At 35.9% G+C, this 21,642-nt stretch overlaps 1 protein-coding gene across 2 annotated transcripts in view; it reads right to left on the reverse strand.

Moving 5' to 3' along the window:
- EMCN (endomucin) overlaps positions 1 to 21,642 on the reverse strand; it is a 112,980-nt gene that overhangs the window by 27,687 nt on the left and 63,651 nt on the right. For both annotated transcript variants that reach the window (XM_037830335.1, XM_037830336.1), the window contains exon 5: positions 13,025 to 13,063. In XM_037830335.1, the coding sequence (XP_037686263.1) occupies positions 13,025 to 13,063 (39 nt within the window). The remainder of the gene's footprint in view (positions 1 to 13,024; positions 13,064 to 21,642) is intronic.

Here is a 21,642-nt window from a genome sequence, read left to right on the forward strand (position 1 = left end):
ATCAAACCACCAGTCCCCTATGTCTGTGGTCATGTTAGCAACCATGGAGGTGGGGTAGGCGAATACCCCTGCATTCTCCACAGGCTCCTCAAGGGGGCACTACATCTTTTTTTTTTTTTTTTTTTTTTCCCCTTGTTTGTCTTTTTTCTTTTTTTTTTTTTTTTTTTTTTTTTTTTTTAACTTTCCCTTCTTTTTTCAAATCACCTGTATGAAAAAAAAAGTTAAAAAGAAAACAAACATACAATAAAAGAGCATTTCAAAGAGACCATAGCAAGGGAGTAAGAAAAAGACAACTAACCTAAGATAACTGCTTAACTTCCAACATGTTCCTACTTTACCCCAAGAAGTTACATAATATAGCAACATTTCAGTGAACTTGTTCCTACTACAACCATCGGAAATTAACAGACCATAGTCATTTCTGGGCATCCCCAGAACGTTAAATAGCTTATCTGTTCTTCCTGGATTATTGTTCCCCCTTCCTTAATTGCTCTCTACTGCTAGTTCCCCTACATTCTACATTATAAACCATTTGTTTTACATTTTTCAAAGTTCACATTAGTGGTAGCATATAATATTTCTCTTTTTGTGCCTGGCTTATTTCGCTCAGCATTATGTCTTCAAGGTTCATCCATGTTGTCATATGTTTCACCAGATCGTTCCTTCTTACTGCCGCGTAGTATTCCATCGTGTGTATATACCACATTTTATTTATCCACTCCTCTGTTGAAGGACATTTGGGTTGTTTCCATCTCTTGGCAATTGTGAATAATGCTGCTATGAACATTGGCGTGCAGATATCTGTTCGTGTCACTGCTTTCCGATCTTCCGGGTATATACCGAGGAGTGCAATCGCTGGATCGAATGGTAGCTCTATATCTAGTTTTCTAAGGAACTGCCAGACTGACTTCCAGAGTGGCTGAACCATTATACAGTCCCACCAACAATGAATAAGAGTTCCAATTTCTCCACATCCCCTCCAGCATTTGTAGTTTCCTGTTTGTTTAATGGCAGCCATTCTAACCGGTGTTAGATGGTATCTCATTGTGGTCTTAATTTGCATCTCTCTAATAGCTAGTGAAGCTGAACATTTTTTCATGTGTTTCTTGGTCATTTGTATTTCCTCTTCAGAGAACTGTCTTTTCATATCTTTTGCCCATTTTATAATTGGGCTGTCTGTACTATTGTCATTGAGTTGTAGGATTTCTTTGTATATGCAAGATATCAGTCTTTTGTCAGATACATGGTTTCCAAAAATTTTTTCCCATTGAGTTGGCTGCCTCTTTACCTTTTTGAGAAATTCCTTTGAGGTGCAGAAACTTCTAAGCTTGAGGAGTTCCCATTTATCTATTTTCTCTTTTGTTGCTTGTGCTTTGGGTGTAAAGTCTAGGAAGTGGCCTCCTAATACAAGGTCTTGAAGATGTTTTCCTACATTATCTTCTAGGAGTTTTATGGTACTTTCTTTTATATTGAGATCTTTGGTCCATTTTGAGTTAATTTTTGTGTAGGGGGTGAGGTAGGGGTCCTCTTTCATTCTTTTGGATATGGATATCCAACTCTCCCAGCCCCATTTGTTGAAAAGACCATTATGGCTCAGTTCGGTGACTTTGGGGGCCTTATCAAAGATCAGTCGGCCATAGATCTGAGGGTCTATCTCTGAATTCTCAATTCGATTCCATTGATCTATATGTCTATCTTTGTGCCAGTACCATGCTGTCTTGGCAACTGTGGCTTTATAATAAGCTTCAAAGTCAGGGAGTGTAAGTCCTCCCACTTCGTTTTTCTTTTTTAGAGTGTCTTTAGCAATTCGAGGCATCTTCCCTTTCCAAATAAATTTGATAACTAGCTTTTCCAAGTCTGCAAAGTAGGTTGTTGGAATTTTGATTGGGATTGCATTGAATCTGTAGATGAGTTTGGGTAGAATTGACATCTTAATGACATTTAGCCTTCCTATCCATGAACATGGAATATTTTTCCATCTTTTAAGGTCCCCTTCTATTTCTTTTAGTAGAGTTATGTAGTTTTCTTTGTATAGGTCTTTTACATCTTTGGTTAAGTTGATTCCTAGGTACTTGATTTTTTTAGTTGCTATTGAAAATGGTATCTTTTTCTTGAGTGTCTCTTCAGTTTGTTCATTTCTAGCATATAGAAACATTACTGACTTATGTGCATTAATCTTGTATCCCGCTACTTTGCTAAATTTGTTTATTAGCTCTAGTAGGTGTATCGTTGATTTCTCAGGGTTTTCTAGATATAAGATCATATCATCTGCAAACAATGACAGTTTTACTTCTTCTTTTCCAATTTGGATGCCTTTTATTTCTTTGTCTTGCCGGATTGCCCTGGCTAGCACTTCCAGCACAATGTTGAATAACAGTGGTGACAGCGGGCATCCTTGTCTTGTTCCTGATCTTAGAGGGAAGGCTTTCAGTCTCTCACCATTGAGTACTATGCTGGCTGTGGGTTTTTCATATATGCTCTTTATCATGTTGAGGAAGTTTCCTTCAATTCCTACCTTTTGAAGTGTTTTTATCAAAAAGGGATGTTGGATTTTGTCAAATGCTTTTTCAGCATCTATTGAGATGATCAATTGATTTTTCCCTTTCGAGTTTTTAATGTGTTGTAATACATTGATTGTTTTTCTGATGTTGAACCATCCTTGCATGCCTGGAATGAACCCCACTTGGTCATGGTGTATGATTTTTTTAATGTGTCTTTGGATTCGATTTGCAAGTATTTTGTTGAGGATTTTTGCATCTATATTCATTAGGGAGATTGGCCGGTAGTTTTCCTTTTTTGTAGCATCTTTGCCTGGTTTTGGTATTAGATTGATGTTAGCTTCATAAAATGAGTTAGGTAGTGTTCCATTTTTTTCAATGTTTTGAAAGAGTTTGAGTAAGATTGGTGTCAGTTCTTTCTGGAAATTTTGGTAGAATTCCCCTGTGAAGCCATCTGGCCCTGGGCATTTATTTGTGGGAAGATTTTTGATGACTGATTGGATCTCTTTGCTTGTGATGGGTTGGTTGAGGTCTTCTATTTCTTCTCTGGTCAGTCTAGGTTGTTCATATGTTTCCAGGAAATTGTCCATTTCTTCTACATTATCCAGTTTGTTGCCATACAGTTGTTCATAATATCCTCTTATAATTTTTTTAATTTCTTCAGGATCTGCAGTTATGTCACCTTTTTCATTCATTATTTTGTTTATATGGGTCTTCTCTCTTTTTGATTTTGTCAGTCTAGCTAGGGGCTTGTCAATCTTGTTGATCTTCTCAAAGAACCAACTTTTGGTGATATTTATCCTTTCTATTGTTTTTTTGTTCTCTATGTCATTTATTTCTGCTTTAATCCTTGTTATTTCTTTTCTTCTACTTGGTTTAGGATTGGTTTGCTGTTCATTTTCTAGCTTCTTCAGTTGATCCACTAGTTCTTTGATTTTGGCTCTTTCTTCCTTTTTAATATATGCGTTTAGTGCTATAAATTTCCCCCTTAGCACTGCTTTTGCTGCATCCCATAGGTTTTGGTATGTTGTGTTCTCATTTTCATTCGTCTCTATATATTTAGCAATTTCTCTTGCTATTTCTTCTTTAACCCACTGATTGTTTAGGAGTGTGTTGTTTAACCTCCAGGTATTTGTGAATTTTCTAAGTCTCTGATGGTTATTGACTTCTAATTGTATTCCATTGTGGTCAGAGAATGTGCTTTGAATAATTTCAATCTTTTTAAATTTATTGAGGCTTGTTTTATGTCCCAGCATATGATCTATTCTGGAGAAAGTTCCGTGAGCACTAGAAAAGTATGTGTATCCTGGTGATTTGGGATGTAATGTCCTGTAGATGTCTGTTAAATCTAATTCATTTATCAGATTGTTTAGGTTTTCAATTTCCTTATTGGTCTTCTGTCTGGTTGATCTATCTATAGGAGAGAGTGATGTGTTGAAGTCTCCCACAATTATTGTGGAAACATCAATTGCTTCCTTTAGTTTTGCCAATGTTTCTCTCATGTATTTTGTGGCACCTTGATTGGGTGCATAGACATTTACGATTGTTATTTCTTCTTGCTGAATTGCCCCTTTTATTAGTATGTAGTGGCCTTCTTTGTCTCTCAAAATATCCCTGCATTTGAAGTCTATTTTATCTGAGATTAATATTACTACACCTGCTTTCTTTTGGCTGTAGCTTGCATGAAATATTTTTTTCCATCCTTTCACTTTCAATTTCTTTGTGTCCCTGTGTCTAAGATGAGTCTCTTGTATGCAACATATTGATGGTTCATTTTTTTTGATCCATTCTGCGAATCTATATCTTTTAATTGGGGAGTTTAATCCATTTACATTCAACGTTAAAACCGTGAAGGCATTTCTTGAATCGGCCATCTTATCCTTTGGATTATGTTTGCCATATTTTTCCCTCTCTCTATTAATATCCTTTATTGTACCCATACCGAATCTCTTTAGTACTGAACCTTTCTCCAAGTCTCTCTGTCCTGTCTTTGTTTCTCTGTCTGTAGGGCTCCCTTTAGTATCTCCAGTAGGGCAGGTCTCTTGTTAGCAAATTCTCTCAGCATTTCTTTGTCTGTGAAAAATTTAAGCTCTCCCTCAAATTTGAAGGAGAGCTTTGCTGGATAAAGTATTCTTGGCTGGAAATTCCTCTCTCTCAGAATTTTAAATATATCGTGCCATTGCCTTCTCGCCTCCATGGTGGCTGCTGAGTAGTCACTACTTAGTCTTATGCTGTTTCCTTTGTATGTGGTGAATTGCTTTTCTCTTGCTGCTTTCAGAACTTGCTCCTTCTCTTCTATGTTTGACAGTGTGATCAGTATATGTCTCGGAGTGGGTTTTTTTGGATTTATTCTATTTGGAGTTCGCTGAGCATTTATGATTTGTGTATTTATGTTGTTTAGAAGATTTGGGAAGTTTTCCCCAACAATTTCTTTGAATACTCTTCCTAGACCTTTACCCTTTTCTTCCCCTTCTGGGACACCAATGAGTCTTATATTCGGACGCTTCATATTATCTATCATATCCCTGAGGTCCATTTCGAGTTTTTCAATTTTTTTCCCCATTCTTTCTTTTATGCTTTCATTTTCCATTCTGTCATCTTCCAGGTCACTGATTCGTTGTTCAACTTCCTCTAGTCTTGTACTATGAGTGTCCAGAATCTTTTTAATTTGGTCAACAGTTTCTTTAATTTCCATAAGATCATCCATTTTTTTATTTAGTCTTGCAATGTCTTCTTTATGCTCTTCTAGGGTCTTCTTGATTTCCTTCATATCCCGTACTAGGGTCTCATTGTTCATCTTTAGTTCTTTGAGTAGCTGCTCTAGGTGTGTCTCTTCTGGTCTTTTGATTTGGGTGCTTGGGCTTGGGTTATCCATATCGTCTGGTTTTTTCATATGCTTTATAATTTTCTGTTGTTTTTGGCCTCGTGGCATTTGCTGTCCTTGATAGGGTTCTTTTAGGGTTTGTAGACCAGTTGAAGTCCTTATCTCTAATTTATCAGATCTACAGCTTCGTGGAGTACACTTTCTCTAACTAACCAGCAGGTGGCGTCCACGAGCCACCTGTTCTCCACAAGCCAGATCTCCCCTGCTTAGCCTTTTTGGTGAGTGGGGGAGTGAGTCTTGTGGGGCCCAATTGGTGTCCCAAGCTTGCGTGTGTAGTTGGTGTTGCCTGCCCTGTATGTGGGGCGTGTTTCTGGGCAGTCGGGGAGGGGGGGTGGCCCTAACAATCAAATCTCCCTGATGATCCTAGAGTTTTAAAGCTACTGCAATAGTCTAATCCTTCAGTTCAGTCCTGCCACAGTTTGTCTCTGCCACTGACCCACAAGTCTTTGGTATTGGCGTATGGCTCCTGAGACTTGCAAGTGGGCCCCTCTTCCAGGCTGTGCACCCCGGGTCCTCTGTTGAGGGATGACTGTGCTATGTCACAGGTGAGTGCCGTCCCCCCAGGGCAGTTCTGGGCTGCTGGGCTGTGTTGGGAGGCTCCCAGTCTGCTCAAATGATGGCTGAATGGGGCTCTGTTAATTCACACTGCTCCCCCTTCCCAGCTCTGGGACATTCAGCTGAGGTTGCAGGGAAGGCTAATGTCCACGCCCAGTTTTGTGGTGTGTGCCTGTTATTTGAAGCACTTCCGTCACACTGGGTTGTCTGGGGCAGCTCTGGGCTATGGGGCTGGCGATGGGCAGGAGTGTTTCCTGTCCACCAGGATGGTGGCTGTGAGCGGACACCCCCCTTTTCTTGGGAAGTTGTGTTGTTTAGTGAATTTTCTCAGCCACTGGATTATTGCCTTTTGTCTCAGAGCTCTCTTATTTCTGCTCTTGACTTGACGTGCCCAAATTTCAATTCTTTGAAGCTTTCTGTATTGAGCTTCTTAGAGTAATTGTTTTAGAAAAAGCAAAAAGGATTTAAAAAAAAAAAAAATTTTTAAAAAAAAAAAAAAAAAAAAAAAAAACGGCCCTCCTCAGAGATCTAATGGGTTATTGAAATGCTAATAGACAAAGCAACCAGGGCCATTAAGGAAAGGTGCCCTGGGCAGAGAGATCAGCCTTGCTTCGGGATTTGCATATGCGCCTCAAGGCCTGATCTCCGCCCTTCCCCTTTCTGTGTTCACCAGAACTCCAAAAATCCTCTGCTTTTACTTTGGAGCTTCTTGTGTTGTTTTCCTTCTATGCCCGTCTCCTCTCTGCTGGGCTGGCTGCTCTCAGAGTCTCTGGTGTCTGGCCTCAGTCTATCTATGGTTGGAGTTTGAATCAGTAGAATGAGTTTCCGATGAGAGCAGCCACTGCAATTCTCCCTTCTCCTTCCTGGAGCTGACAGCCCCTCCTCCCCCGGGACTGAGCCTGGCAGGGAGGGGCGCGGGTCCCCTGGCCGCAAAAACTTACAGATTTCGCTGATCTCAGCAGTTCCACGTTTTCATGAGTGTTGTATGAAGTATGCCCAAAGACAGATTGCTCTGTGGTGTCCAGTCCACGCAGTTCCTGGCTTTTTACCTACTTTCCTGGAGGAGTAACTAAAACATACAGCTCACCAGTCTGCCATCTTGCCCCGCCTCCGGGTGGAATTCTTTTATAGGGGATTAGGAGAAGTGTGTGCCAATGGTTAGGCCAGGTGGGCAAGGAGATTTTCAAAGAATTCAAGGGTTGTTTCAATGAATTGGTTCTGAGCATGCACAGTCCCTGGTAATGCAAGAACATACTTCTACATATATAGTATCTACATTTTCTTTTTAATAGCACTTATCATCTTCTAATTTACTATATAATTTCCTTATGTATTATGTTTGTTGATTATAGCTTGTCTCCTCTACCAGAATATTAAGATCCTTTAGGCCAAGGATCTTTACCTATTTTGCTCACTGATGTTTCCCAAATGCTAGAACAGTGTCTCGAAAAGAGCCTATAAATTTTTATTGAATGGTAAATGAACTTTTTGGCAGGAGTAGTAACTGCTAGTAAAGGCAAAATGAATCTATGGGATCATATTTTTATTTTTTTACTATCTTGACTATATTTAAAAAACTTATTTGTATTGTGATTTTTTTTCATTTCATTTAACAATAACAAAAAACAAATAGAGATGTATTCTGGGTTCAGTGCTAGATGTTGAAGGAAATACACCAGAGGACAAGACACAGTTACTGAATTTAGGAGCTTGCATTCTTTTAGGGCAGGTAAGAAGCACATAACAAGCTGAGAGATGTGAAATGAGATAAAAAACAAAGCAAAGCAATATGCCAGGGTCATAATAAGAGAGAATATGTTATTGTTGACTGAATTGTACTTAGAACTCAAGAAAAAGGATGTAAGGGCTTAAACAATGATAAATGCCTTAGGATTAATAAAATAGAAATAGGAAGTAAGAACAAAAAAGGGGGAGAAAGAGGCTTCTTCTTAAAGTCAATACCAAGTAATAACCAATTGCTGGAGTTGGCCACAAGAACCAACTCTGACATCCTGAAAATTAGGGAAAGAAACACATTCTACTATAGGCTTTTATTATTAGAGAAGATGATGGTCTTTTATATAAGTGGTAGAGACAGTAAATGCGAAGAATATAGTTGGTACAATCCCATGTTTGGGGAGAGGAATATGCAGATATATACCTGCAATTTCTTCTGACTTTGAGATTTTAGATTCTTAACAGGGTTCCTTTCTACCCATGATTTTGTCATATGTACTTTGTCTTTTTACCTACAATGGCACTCCTTGGTTACTTGATGGGCAAAATATCAAAAGGGATGTCTTTTTGTCTTCAGGTGATGAAAATTAATTTATTCTCTCACTGGAACCTACATTTCTGATCTATGGGTACTTTTCTAACAATGTAAAGAATGCTTTATCTCAAATTCCCTTAACTTTGCTTTGGCCCCCAGCAGGACTAAGAGAGATAATAACATCCTCTAACACAATAATAAATATAAGTGGAGATTTACTTACTGTAGGTACCTCTGTGGGAATATAATGTTGAAGAGGGAGGATAGATTCTCATTTTGTGATTTTAATATTTATTAATAACCAGAAGTTTATATACAGTGTACAAAGAATGAATGAGGTTCTGTGCTGATACTTTCAAATGTGCTAATTCACTTTATTCTTAAATAAAACATTATAATTCTGTTTTTAAAGACTAGAAGACACTGAGATTCAGAGAGATAGATAATATGTCTAACAGTAAGTGGAAGAGCTAGGATGTAAGTCAATTATAACTAAAAATTCCACTTGCTTTCCATTATGCCAAGTAATCAACAGATTTTAAGTGAATTGAGTTCATCTTGTTTGGTTATGGCACTAATATAAATGAGTTCAATAAAATCGGTCCTCAACATTTTAGAATGTTCTTACCACTATTAACGTAAGTACATCATCTCAACTCATATTCAAATTGGAAAACATGACCTGAAAATACTATGAAACTTTTCAATATGTAAGTGTCCTTGTGTTGTATGCTGCCTGAGAATGTGAATGCGAACAATTCAGAATATGGACATGGACATATTGAAAAGGATTTTATTTTCAAACCCATATGGATCACTAAATGCCAGACACTGTTCTAACTGCTTTACAAACATTAACTCACTTGATTAGGGTATTATTAATATTTGCATTTCTCAAAGATGGAAATGAAGCTCAGAGAGATTAAGCAATTTGCCCAATATCACACAGCAACCAGGTGGCAGAACCAGGATTTGAGGGTGGTCTCTAAAGTCTATGTGTTAACCATGACTCTATGCTGCCTAAGCCATTGCATTTCAGTGGGAATGAGTTATAAGAATGCACCTCTTATTTTTGTCATATGAAACACAATCAATTTTCAATTTAGTTCCCAATCAAGAAGGTATTTTTTCCTATTAAAAACAAAACAAAACTGAACACATAGTCCCTTCAACAGGCCAAAGCAGATCATGCAGATAGATGCAAAGAGACAGGGAGAGTTAATCCTAACATACTGAAGAAAGCACATTGCAGAGGTCACTGAAGGCATACACTGACTCAGCAATATCATTCAAGATGGTTAGTACCTAAAGTGAATACTGGGCAGCACATCAGTTAGACTGAGTTTTGTGACATTTCAGTGTAGACTAGAGTGGCACAAAATTGTTCAGAGTACTTCTTAGCAACTCAGCAGATCCCTGAACTAGACTAGAAACCTTTTAGCCATGCCCAGAATTTGTACTATTTTCTACGTGGGAAAGAACGGGAAGTTTATGCCAGAACTCCACTACACATACATCTATATAATTCTTAATTCATAAGTGAGTTCCTTTATTCTCTAATATTTTAGACATCATAAAATTCCAAGTAAAGATATCTCTAGATACTGCTTTGTGGACGGTGTATTTCTAGCTTAAGCAGATCTGCACTGAACAATAAATGTCGAGGTTCTGGCATCCAAAGTTAAAAAAAAAAAATGAAAAAAAAACTAGATAAACAAGTTTCTCAGATAGAATGATTCATGCTTCACTTTTGTGAATTCCTAGAGACCAGCAACCAATCCCCAGGTGTTCCATAGAACCTCCAGCACAATGAATGTGCTCAGACAGGACAGAGCCTCCTCCTTTCCAAAGGCCAGTGGTCAGATTTGGTGGGACTTGTAATTTCTGCTCTGGCTTCTGCTTTTCCACCAAATTTAATGTCTACAATGCAATTGAGGCTCTGAAACACAGTTAAGAAAGCAAAGAAAACGAGTACAACGAGATCTTTCACAACTTGTGCCAATCGTTATGGGAATGGTGTGTTTTCCAGAAAACTAAGGACAAGTAGTTTATTCCTTTCCCAATACACCAAGGCACCTTCGGCTGACTTTTCCTCAGGGCTAATATCTCTTATCAAAAAAATCAAAGGGCTCCTTTTCAGGACAAGTTATTAGTTCTGCCTGCCTGTGGGAAAATGATAAGGCTAAAGAAAAAGTGACTTCCGTTATTGCTTAAAATTATCCTAATGGCCACATGATGTCTATATATCTCCTGAGGGAATAATCAGCTCTTCATTACTTTTCAGTGGGCGTTTCCATCTCCTCTTCAGATCTGAACATAGAGTTAGAAAAATGAGTAGGCTTGGTAATGTGGCAGTTAGAAAGTCACTTCTTTCATGAACCTTTCCTTAAACTGCTTTTCCCCTACTCAGTAAAAGGAAAGAACAAAAATCTCTCCCTCCTCTGACACATTACTTTATACCTGCCTAACTACTAGAAGTTGCTATAGCTATTTATAACATTGTTTAATCTCCCTTGGTGACTTTTGATGTCAGGCTTTGTGTATCACTCATGGCTCTTAGCTGGCATTACACATAATGGGTCCAGAAAGAATATTTATTGAATGCACTGTTTAGTGATAGCTGGTTGATAAAACATTCTGTACATTCAGGAAAGGATCATAGTAAATTTGAAGCCTTACCAGATACGTTACAGTGGGCAGTTGAAGTCTGATTTTCCCATGTGCTTTTGAAATTGAGCATGAATTTCTCATGCTAAGCATCATTAAACTCAGCTATCCACTGTATACTACATTTGCTCAATTGAATGGAATGAATGGAAATATCTTCAGATTTTGATTGATCATTTCTATGTAACTATAACTATGTTCTATATTTATTTAATAAAGTTAAGTATCATATGTTTCTAGAATTGCTTATAGTTTGCATTTTATATACAGTTGCCTCATTTTTATTGTAATTCCCCAGAAAAGTCTTACACAAAATAATCAATTTCTAGACCCTTATTAATAGTTTTGAAATGAGTTGTAAAAATATAATTGTTAAAGAAAATTAAAGCTAGATGCATATTTGAAAGAAAATTTCAATATGAGAACTATGTATGATACTGTCAAAGACTAAATGCATGTAAGCTCCTATTTGTAAAAGGAAGCAGTACTAATAAATCTGTGGGCTAGAATTAGATCTCAACTTCCACCTATAAGAGAAATGCTAACTATTTTAAGTTGTCTATCCTTGATCATAGGAGTGAATGTTTCATAAATTTGACATTTGGACATCTTTGATGACAAATGTGAATGACTGAAGAAGACTTTAAACAAACAAATGATTAGAATTGACGGCAGAGGTATAAAAAATGCCCTGTTAACAAATTTGTTAATTTGCCTTATTTTTGGAGAATCTGGATTAATTATTTAGCCACAGCATATTTCTGAAGTTTGATTGTAGAGAGAAATAAGATTTAATTTTTTGTTTGTTTGGTTTGGTTTGTAGAATGTCTTACTCTTTGTAGTCATGATTCAAAAAAATTATTTGCCTGCTATCTGTTTTAGGAGAGCTAGTTTACATAACTCAAAATTAAAAGAATCTAAATGAGCTTTAAGTTCCACTTAAAAAACAATTATTTTTATAGCTGTCATTTTGTAAATATAGCTCTTTTAAACAAAAAAAGTTGCAAGGGGCTGACAATTTTGGCAGCTGCTCAAATCTTTTCCATCTTTAGTTTTTCCTTGGTAACCAATCCATGAAGCAGAGGGGAAGGACTTCTTTCAGAAAAATGTGAAGCATCAGCCAATGCCATACTGCTGTCTCTTCCTGAATGCCCTGGTTTGTTTTGTTTTCTGAGTGCTTGCTCATTTCTAGACTATGCAGACAGAAATATGAATAGAAGAATATGGTAGTGGGGTGAAATAAAGAGAGGAATTAACAATATAAAAACAATGTTTCTATTAATGGAGACATACTATGTAGTAAAAAATATATAATTAAAACTTAGAAGCATACTATTTTCAGTTTTGAATTCCTTGAATACAGAGGTAGAAGGTAGATAAGATGATTACTTAGATCATTGGCTGTGAAAATATTAGAGGCATTCATAATTTTTATCATTTTGATTTTGGTGTTTTTTTTCAAGTTACATGCTCCTCTAGGTTGATTTCCCACCGGGATTGAGAATCTACAAGATTTGTCATATACATAAGTGCCAGGTAGGGGGTAGGAAGATTAAAAACACCCTGTATTTATAATTTCAGAACAACAAGAAGATACAATATTACCATTTTCTCCAGCTTAATGTTCCTTTTCAATTTGTGTTGCTCCATCTTCCAAAATTCATTAAGTTTAGAACTAAGGGATGGTAAAACATGACCTCTTCTGGAAAGAATAGCATTTTAGGTTGTTAATTGTGGTTTATAGCATCATCTTTATGAATGCCAAAACCAGGCTTTGTTAGTACCGAGATGACAGCTCACAGACATGCTATACATCTGGGCGAGGGTACCTTGACAACAGAAATAGGCCAAAAGCAGCGGGGTTCTGTGCAGAAAACAAATTCCACAGTCTTTCTTTATTCACCTGGGCCTGGTGCTTCACCTTAGCCACAGAGCACTCAGATAGGCAAGTCTGTGGCTGTTCTCACAGTCTGCAGTTATTTGTTTGTTTGTTTGTTTGTTTTAATCCAAAGTCTCCCAAAGATTTTTGTTGCCATATAATGGTTTTTCCAGTACGATTGCACCTTGCCCTCAAACTGACTGGTCTCCTTTGTCTTATTTGTGCAATTTTGCCCATGAATATACCCAGAGAAAAGAAAATTAATTTACCTTGTCTTTCTGTTGTTTTAATTGTACTCTGATTCTCAGCTTTAAAGGAAAGAAAAAAAAGAAATCATTAACATTAAATGTTGAATATCAGATTTGCTCTCACAATTGATTCAGATGGCATATGAGTATAAATCTTAGCTCATTTCCTGTTCATTCTTCTTTAAATTGTAAAATCGTGAGACTTTATGATAGGAAAGAACTTGCGAATGGGGGGTGGTGAACATTTTCTTAAAGGGACAAATAGTAAATATTGTAGGCTTTTGGGTCATAGGTCTCCGTACAAGTACTCAAATTAGCCACTGTAGTGTGAAAGTACTGATAGATGATGTCTAAACAAGTGGGTATGGCTGTGTTTCAATAAAACTTTATTTTGAAAAACAGGCGGGGGCTGGATTTGGCCCATTGGCTGTAGATTGCCAACTCCTGCTTTAGAGCATTGGATAATAAGGAGGACAACAGACTGGTAGGTGCTTAGTCAACTGCCATGTATCATATTCCTACTAAGACATGATGCATCTCTTAAACTGAGGAAGCTGCAGAAGTATCGGACAGATACTTCTGAAACTTAGGACATTCCTTAAAGGTAAATACAGTCTCGAGCTTTCTGCAAGGAAAATCACTTGAGAGAATTATAATCAAAGATCATTTCAACAACTTCGAGTATATGCACTATGAAAAAAAAATTGCCACATGAAAAATACAGAAAATAATTTTGAAACAAATAGAAGAACCAATATTGAAACTGGAAAAATATCCATTAGCCTCCTTTGTATCTCCACTTGACTTTCTATGAGGTATCTCAAATTTAACATGTCTGAAGCAGAACTCTTGACTGGCTTCTTCAAACCTGCTTCTAGTTGCACAAACCTAAAAGTATATGGCCTTTCTTGATTCTCCTCTTTTTCTCATCCCTGTCAGTTCTACCTCCAAAGTATATTCCAAATCCAAACAAGTCTCAGCACCTAATAGGCTACAGTCTGTCCAGCACTCATATCTCTTCCTCAGAATCTGCAATAGCCACCTAGAATCTCTCTCTCTCTTTTTTTTTTTTAGGATTCCTAGAGATTTGTTTTTTAATGCAATTTTATTGAGACATATTTACACACCATACAGTTCATCCACAGTATACCATCAATGGCTTCCAGTATCATCACATGGTTGTGCAATCTTCACTACAATTTTACATTTTCATTACTCCAATAACAATAATAATAATATAAAGTAAAACTATAAAAAAACACAAAATATCTCATACACCTTATCCCCTCCCGATTGTTGACCCCTATTATTGATGTGGTACATTTGTTACTGTTGATGAGAGAATATTAAAGGTATCACTGTTAATTATAGTCCGTAGTTTACAATAGGTCCATTTTCTCTCAACTACTCCTTTATTATTAAGTCTTTGTAATAGTGTGCTACCTTTATTCTAGTTCAAAAGATAACTTTTTTTCTTTCATAACAGGTTTTATTTCTTTATTAGGAACTTGTAGGTTTTCAGAACAATCATGCATTACAGGATTCCCATATACTGCCGTTATTAACACCTTGCACTGGTGTAGTACCCTTGTTACAACTGATTGTAGCACATTTTTGTAACTGGACTAGTAACTATAGACTATGTGGTGACTTTGAGTTCATTGTTTGTGTAGTGTAGTTCCATGGCCTTTTAATTTTTTTAAAATTTTTTTATTAGAGAAGTTGTGGGTTTACAGAACAATCATGCAAAAAGTACAGTTTTCCCATATACCATCCTACCATCAACAGTTGCATTGCTGTGGAAAATTTCTTACAATCGATAACACTTTTTCTTTGTGACTCAACTACTTTATTTTTTAACAGTAGTTATATTCAGTACAATTTATGAAGGATTAAAGTAGTATTACTAATATTTTCCATAGTTCGCATGTAGGGGCATTTTTCCCCATATTCCCTACCTATTATTATTATTTTTCATGTATTTCTTCATTTTGTTACTCATATACCCATTCACTGGAGAAAGGGAGTGTCAGTCAGGAGGTTTTTACAATCACATGGTCACATAATAAAAACTATATAGTCATACAATCATTATCAATGATTAAGTCTACTGAATTACAGTTCAACAATTTTATGCTTTTCCTTTTGACTATTATGATACACTAGAAACTAAAAGGAAATATCCATATAATGAGTCAGTAGTCATAGTCATTTGTCAAATCCTAATTTCTCAGTTACACCTCTTGCCTCATGTTTGATCATTCAATCTTCAGGGACATCTGTGCAACGACCATTTTAGGTTCTTTGTGCTGGAAAGGGGTGTGGAACTTATGGGGTAGATAAATGGAATGGGTTCATGTTCTTGAAGAGACTGGTACCTCTGGGTTTCAGTGCTTATCCCCAAATTACAGACAAATTCAGATTGTTTCACAAGTGAATGTTTCAAACCTTCTGGGAACAGTTGATTCCATTTGTATGCAAACCTTTCCAGGGCATCTGACATCAACATAATATCAATATTAAAACTGTTTGAGAGCTGTGGTCCACTTTGCATCCATTGTGATTGTCTAGCGTACCCCAGGCTGCTACTCTCCCTGGGGTCTCAGCATGATCCGAACACAGGCAGAAGCTCCCCAAAAGATAACTTTTTTGTCTGTAATGTTAATCACAGTCATCATCCACCAGAAGATTCACTGTGTTATACAGTCCATGCTTTCAACTCTAGCTTTCCTTTGGTGACATACATGACTCTAAACTACCCCTTTCAACCACATTCATTCACAATTCAGCACAATACTGTGATACCATCACCTCTATTCATTTCCAAACATTTACATTCAACCTAGTTAAACATTCTGCACATATTAAGCAACTGCTCCCTATTTTCTAGCCACAATCTATCCCTTGGTATCCTATATTCTAGGTTTTATGTCAATGTGAGTTTATATATTATAATTAGTTCATATTAGTGAGATCATATAATATTTGTCCTTTTGTGTCTGACTTATTTCACACAACATGATGTCCTCAAGGTCATCCATGTTGTCATGTGCTTCAGTGTCTCCCTATTCTACTCCTTACCATGGCTGAAAAGTCTGTACAGTGCTTGGCTCCTGCTTTGCTCCTTAATCCAGCTGTGACCAATCAGCTCCCTACTCTCCCCTTCTCCTCCACATGGAATGCAGGGCTCATCCTGCCTCTGCCTCCTGCTTCTCTGCTTGTGGCTCCCTGGGCCTCAGTGCTCTTCCCTAGGGCCCACCCTGGCTTCCTGCTGCCTTTCAAGACTCTGCTTAAGCTGTCACTAAGCCACCTGGCCTAAAGCTGTCTCCCCATGACCCTTCACACCAGACCAATGCCCTGCTTCACTTGCTCTACAGCCTGTTTATTACTATGGTGATCATTTCTTTCTTTTAAGATTTTTTATTGTCTGCCAGAATGTAACTCCAAATGGACCAAGATTTCTTGTCTTACTCAGAACTGCAGCAGACAGGTCCTCACTAAAAAACCTATGGGGTGAGTGAATGAAGACAGAAAAAAAAAAAAGATGAATTATACCTACCTGGATTCAATTTTGAAGGGAAACTGAATACTTTATTATAAAATTGCTGACTGGATAATGATAGTGACCATCTTTAAGCAGCTCCAACAATCAGTTTTATATATTATTTGCTGATATCTACAAGGGAGCAATTCTCTTTCCCATATTGCAGATCTGCAAAAATTAACTCATAGACGTAAAATTACTTTCTCAAGTGGGGAGCCTGGATTATAATTCAAGTCTGTTGGTTGGGAAGTCCATCCTCTTTCACTAAAATAGAGAACTTTTCCTTTGACTAAACTGATTCAAATGGAAAGCATATGTAAATAATCCCTACAATTGATAGCCAGTTAAAATACTTTTAAGCATGGCATCATGCTGTATTTAGAAGATTCAATTAAAATATTTATCAGCTTCTAAGGAATCATAATACAAAGGAAATCAAAATCCTTTTTCCTTTTGTTATTAAGTATTAAATCATAATGTTTCTTGCAGACAGACTTGACTTGAGAATGAAAAAGATTAAGGTCATATGAGACAAATCTCCTGACTATTCTTTATTTTAATGTTTTCTTTTATAATTTTTCAAGGCATAAAACATAAAAGAAAAATAACTATGCCTTAAACCTAGCTAAATCTTCTAAAACATGAACTACAACAATTCAAAAATCCTTATGTCAAGTGTCCTAAGAGGGCCAGACTTTTATATATGAATGAATAAATTGTTATTTTGTGGGAAATTTCACCAGCCCTTAATCAAGACATGAATATATACTTTTTACTTCCAAAATCAGGAAAATGTTATTATTTTGAAAAAAAGTATTTTCATAAAGCATACCACTTTCAAATTGGACCAAGTTCTCTGGATATAAGAACTTCATAGAGATGAATGCTATAGAATATTGCTAAAGTTATGGGGATTAATACAAAGTGTAGATATTTGCAATTTTCATGGTTTTTATTTATAGCATACACAGCATAAGTGTTTCAAGAAAAGGCCAAGGCCTGATGTTTAGAGGGATTAAGGAATGACAAATAACGAATGTAGCGTGCTTCTATTAACCTATTCTCAAACCTAGCTGTTTAGAAAAGACTAATACTTTAATCAAGGTGGTTGGCAACTTAAAATCAGTTTGCTGAGTTTGATTCTCTAACATGAAACTGAGGTTTTATGAAATGCAAACGAATTTGCTAATCACATTAATCCTAATCAGATTAATCCAAAGCTAATTGTTACTCAAACATTTAGCTTTCAAAACAGAGAGTAAACAGAAATACAGCAAATAAATTTGCTAAATATCCTTCCTTTACAAAAGCTATTGGCCAGAGTTGTGTTTCCAGCTAATCAGCTACAGTTACACATAAAACATGAAGTGGGTACACTTAACAGATCCAGGAGAAAGCGTATATACAGCTATTCCTATATGTAATTCTCTATTGATTTGTCTGTAGAAAAATTTATTAGGATCATTTCAAGTATTCTTTATCATTCTCCCATAAATATCATTGACTGGGTATTGTATATGGGATTATTTCTGATTTGGTTAAACCATGACTTGGGACTAAGACTTTATTAGTCTAAAGATTCCTCTGGTTTCTACCCACATGAAATGATATAAACTAATACAAGAAAAGTTATAATTAAGTTCCCCAATAAGTGACATAGACAAATGGCACAATTGTAATTCCCAAGAGAAATATGAAAAGGACCACCGTCAGTCAATCTCTCATCTTATGTTTATTAAACTCCTACTTGTAGAGCCTGTGATACGATTTATTACGCTTTCCTATTCCTTAGATGGCCTATGCAGCATAGTTCAACAAGGACAAGCATGGTACAATGAAGAGTTTACAGAATCTAAGGTAAGAAAAACTGGAATTGAGTTTCATCTTTTTAATTTAAATGTGGTCAAGTCATTTCATATTTCTCAACTTGTCACTTTATTTGTGAAGCTGGTTCATAAATGCCAACTCTGCCTATCTTTTTAAGGATTATTATTGAAAAGCAACAGGTTAATTTTGTTAAGTGTTTATTTGTCAAGCCCTGTTTTAAGCTTTACGTGCATTGTCTCCTTTAATAATCACAAGAACCCTGCGAAGGAGCATAATCTTATGATAACTATTTTATAGATGAGGAGAAAGTAAGTAGTTTACAAAGGTCACAGCGCAAACAGAGGGTTACACAGCGTGACCTCAGAATCATTATTCAGAACCAATAAGCTGACTTCCTCTTAGCATGACTGGAGTGCCAATTTTTATTTTAAGGAGTGTGTTGCACCTTAAAGAGCAAACACTTGGGTGTAAGCCATTTTCATGGTCAGCAGGTAATACATCTAAAATGTCTGCTTGGCAATTGTACAATTGTCTATTCTCTTTGTTTAAAAATAAACTCTAATAAAAATAAACTCACAAGGCAGGGACTCCTGTGATTGACATTTCCTTTTAATCACCCCTCAGAGCCTAGCAAGGTGGTCCTACATGTAGAAAATGCTAAATGCTAAGTGATAGATGACAGAATCTGGGTGTAGTAAGGCTTAATGCAGGACCTGCCCCATCACATCACAATGAGTATGTATGAGCTTCCCTTCACTCTAGAGTTAAAGGAGTTATCAGATTGTTTACTTGGGCCAAGAATAAAAGCTTTCTTCACTGGTTTATGAAGAAAGGTGGTTCTTTCAATAGCTTCATGAATGATGAGACTTAAAATTGCCACACTTCCATTTAATATGAGAAAAACATACACTCAGTTAATACATAAATACTAAAATGAGGGCCATAGTGAAGAGTTGTTTTTCTCTTTTTTTAAGCACTCTGGTGATTTCTGGTTTCCTGAATATGGGTGGCTTGGCATGACTGAAAATACTTTTATTTACTTAGACTTTATAAAATAGTTATTACATCACGTCCATTATGCCAACCAGTACTGAAAGCAGAGTAGAAGTTTTTCATTTGTGTGATAAAGCACATTTGGTTCTCATTGTTCACTTTTAAAAAATTCTCTTAGAACACAAATGCATTTACAGCAATTTTTAAAAGTTGACGTACCCATGCATATTTTCTCATTTCCATTCAGGGACCTTTTGATTTATTTGCAAAATATTGTTTCCCTATAAATATCTTGCATTCCTGTGTGAGTTTGTAAGTTTCTTGAAGTCAGAAACATATGTTTCCTAAATTTTGGTAAACAATAAAAGCTCCAAAAAAAATCCACTTGTTTCTAATGTACGCTTTGTATTTAAAAGTAGAATGCTTAAAAATTCAAGATTTTTAGAGTTTATTTCACAACACAAAGTCTTTCTTTGCTTGAGAGACAATCTTTAAAAATTTGGTCAGTCATAAATAGAAAATAATTTAGAGGTTTGGGGGTATCATTGGAGGATGTGTGATAGGTGTTCTTTGCTTGTCTAACTTGGATATGTGGCACATCTCTGATTAGCAAGAATATAAAGCTAAAATATTTATAATTGGAACACTGAGATTTCAACTCTAAGTAATATAAACATGAAAGTCACTGTTTTCTTTTGCTATACATATATATTTTTTTCCTTTTCTGAAGAATAAGCTTGGAGTGAGAATACTGGATACCTGTCACTGAAAATGTCAAAGTTTAGAATCTTTTTATAAAATACTGTTTACACACTTCAGCATCTTACACTTTGATTCAAAAAGTCAGGGTTAAAATGGCTCTCATTATTCCTGATAAAATTCCTTCCTCTGAAATCTTCTTTGTCTGATATTAATATATTCCCCTCAGCTTTCTTCAGCTCGGAGTTATCAGGTTATATATTATCCCATCCTTTCATTTTAACCAATTTATATTTAAAGTAGGTTTCATGAATACTGAATATAGTTGAATCATGCTTTTTATTTGATCTGATAATCTCTGCCTTAATAATTAGAATGTTCAAACCATTTTATTTTAGATGATTATTGATATAATTGGATTTTAATAGATCATCTTCATACTTGTTTTTCATTATTTTCCCATCAGTTCTATCATCCCTTTTTCCTTTTTTATTGCTTTCTTTTGGATTAATTATTTTTTAAGATTCTACTTTGTGTCCATTATTGGCTTATTAGCTACAACTCTTAAAGATTTGTTTTCTTGATGGTTACTTTAGGGTTTACAATAAATATCTTTAACTTACCACAATCTATTTTCAAATATTGTACCATTTCTCATATAGGGTAAGAAACTTATAACAGTATATCCACTTTTCTCCCCTCCCAGCCTTTGTGTTATCATTGTTATGTATTTTCTTCTACATATATTTTAAAACTTCAATATATTTTTGATCGTTTTCCTTTAAATAATCAATTATCTTTTGAAGAGATTAAAAATGAGATAAAAGTCTTTTATATTTACCCATATGTTTACCATTTTTAGTGTTCTTCATTCCTTTATTTAGCTTAAAATTTCCATCTGGCATTCTATTTCCCTTTTCTTGATGTCTTCTTTAACATTTGCTCTACTGATAATGAATTTTCTCAGCTTCTGTATGTCTAAAAACTATTTATAGAATTCTAGGGTGAAATTTTTTTCTACTTTCACTACCAAGCATATTGCTTCATTGTCTTCCACCTTACATTATCCCTGATGAGAATCTTCTGTCATATTTATCTTTTTTCCTCTCTATTTAATGTGTCATTCTTTCAACAGTTTATTTTCAGGTTTTCTCTGTTTCTTTAGCTTTCCATTATTTGGTTATGATGTGCCTCAGTGTGTTTTTCTTCCTGCTTCTTGAACTTGCTGTTTCTTGATTTCCTGGAATCTATGGTTTTATAGTTCTTATCACATTTGGAAACCAATTCTTCATTTACTTTTCTTTCTATCCTTCCTGCCTCTTTCTTCTTCAGGAGCTTCCATGACATGTATGCCAGTCCCCTTCATATTGTTTTACAATTTATTGATATTTTTTTCTTTTTTACCCACAATCTTTCTTCTCTCTGTTTCATTTTTTAGAACTTCTATTGCTATGTCTTCAAGTACAAAAAACATATGTTTTATTTTGTTGATCCACTCTATTGTAAGTCTGTTTCCTAATTCATTAATTTCTGCTCTTATTTTTATTATTTTCTTCAGTCTGCTTTCATTGGGTTT

This window comes from Choloepus didactylus, chromosome 3, assembly GCF_015220235.1.
Source record: "Choloepus didactylus isolate mChoDid1 chromosome 3, mChoDid1.pri, whole genome shotgun sequence".
Classification (NCBI taxonomy): Eukaryota; Metazoa; Chordata; class Mammalia; order Pilosa; family Megalonychidae; genus Choloepus; species Choloepus didactylus.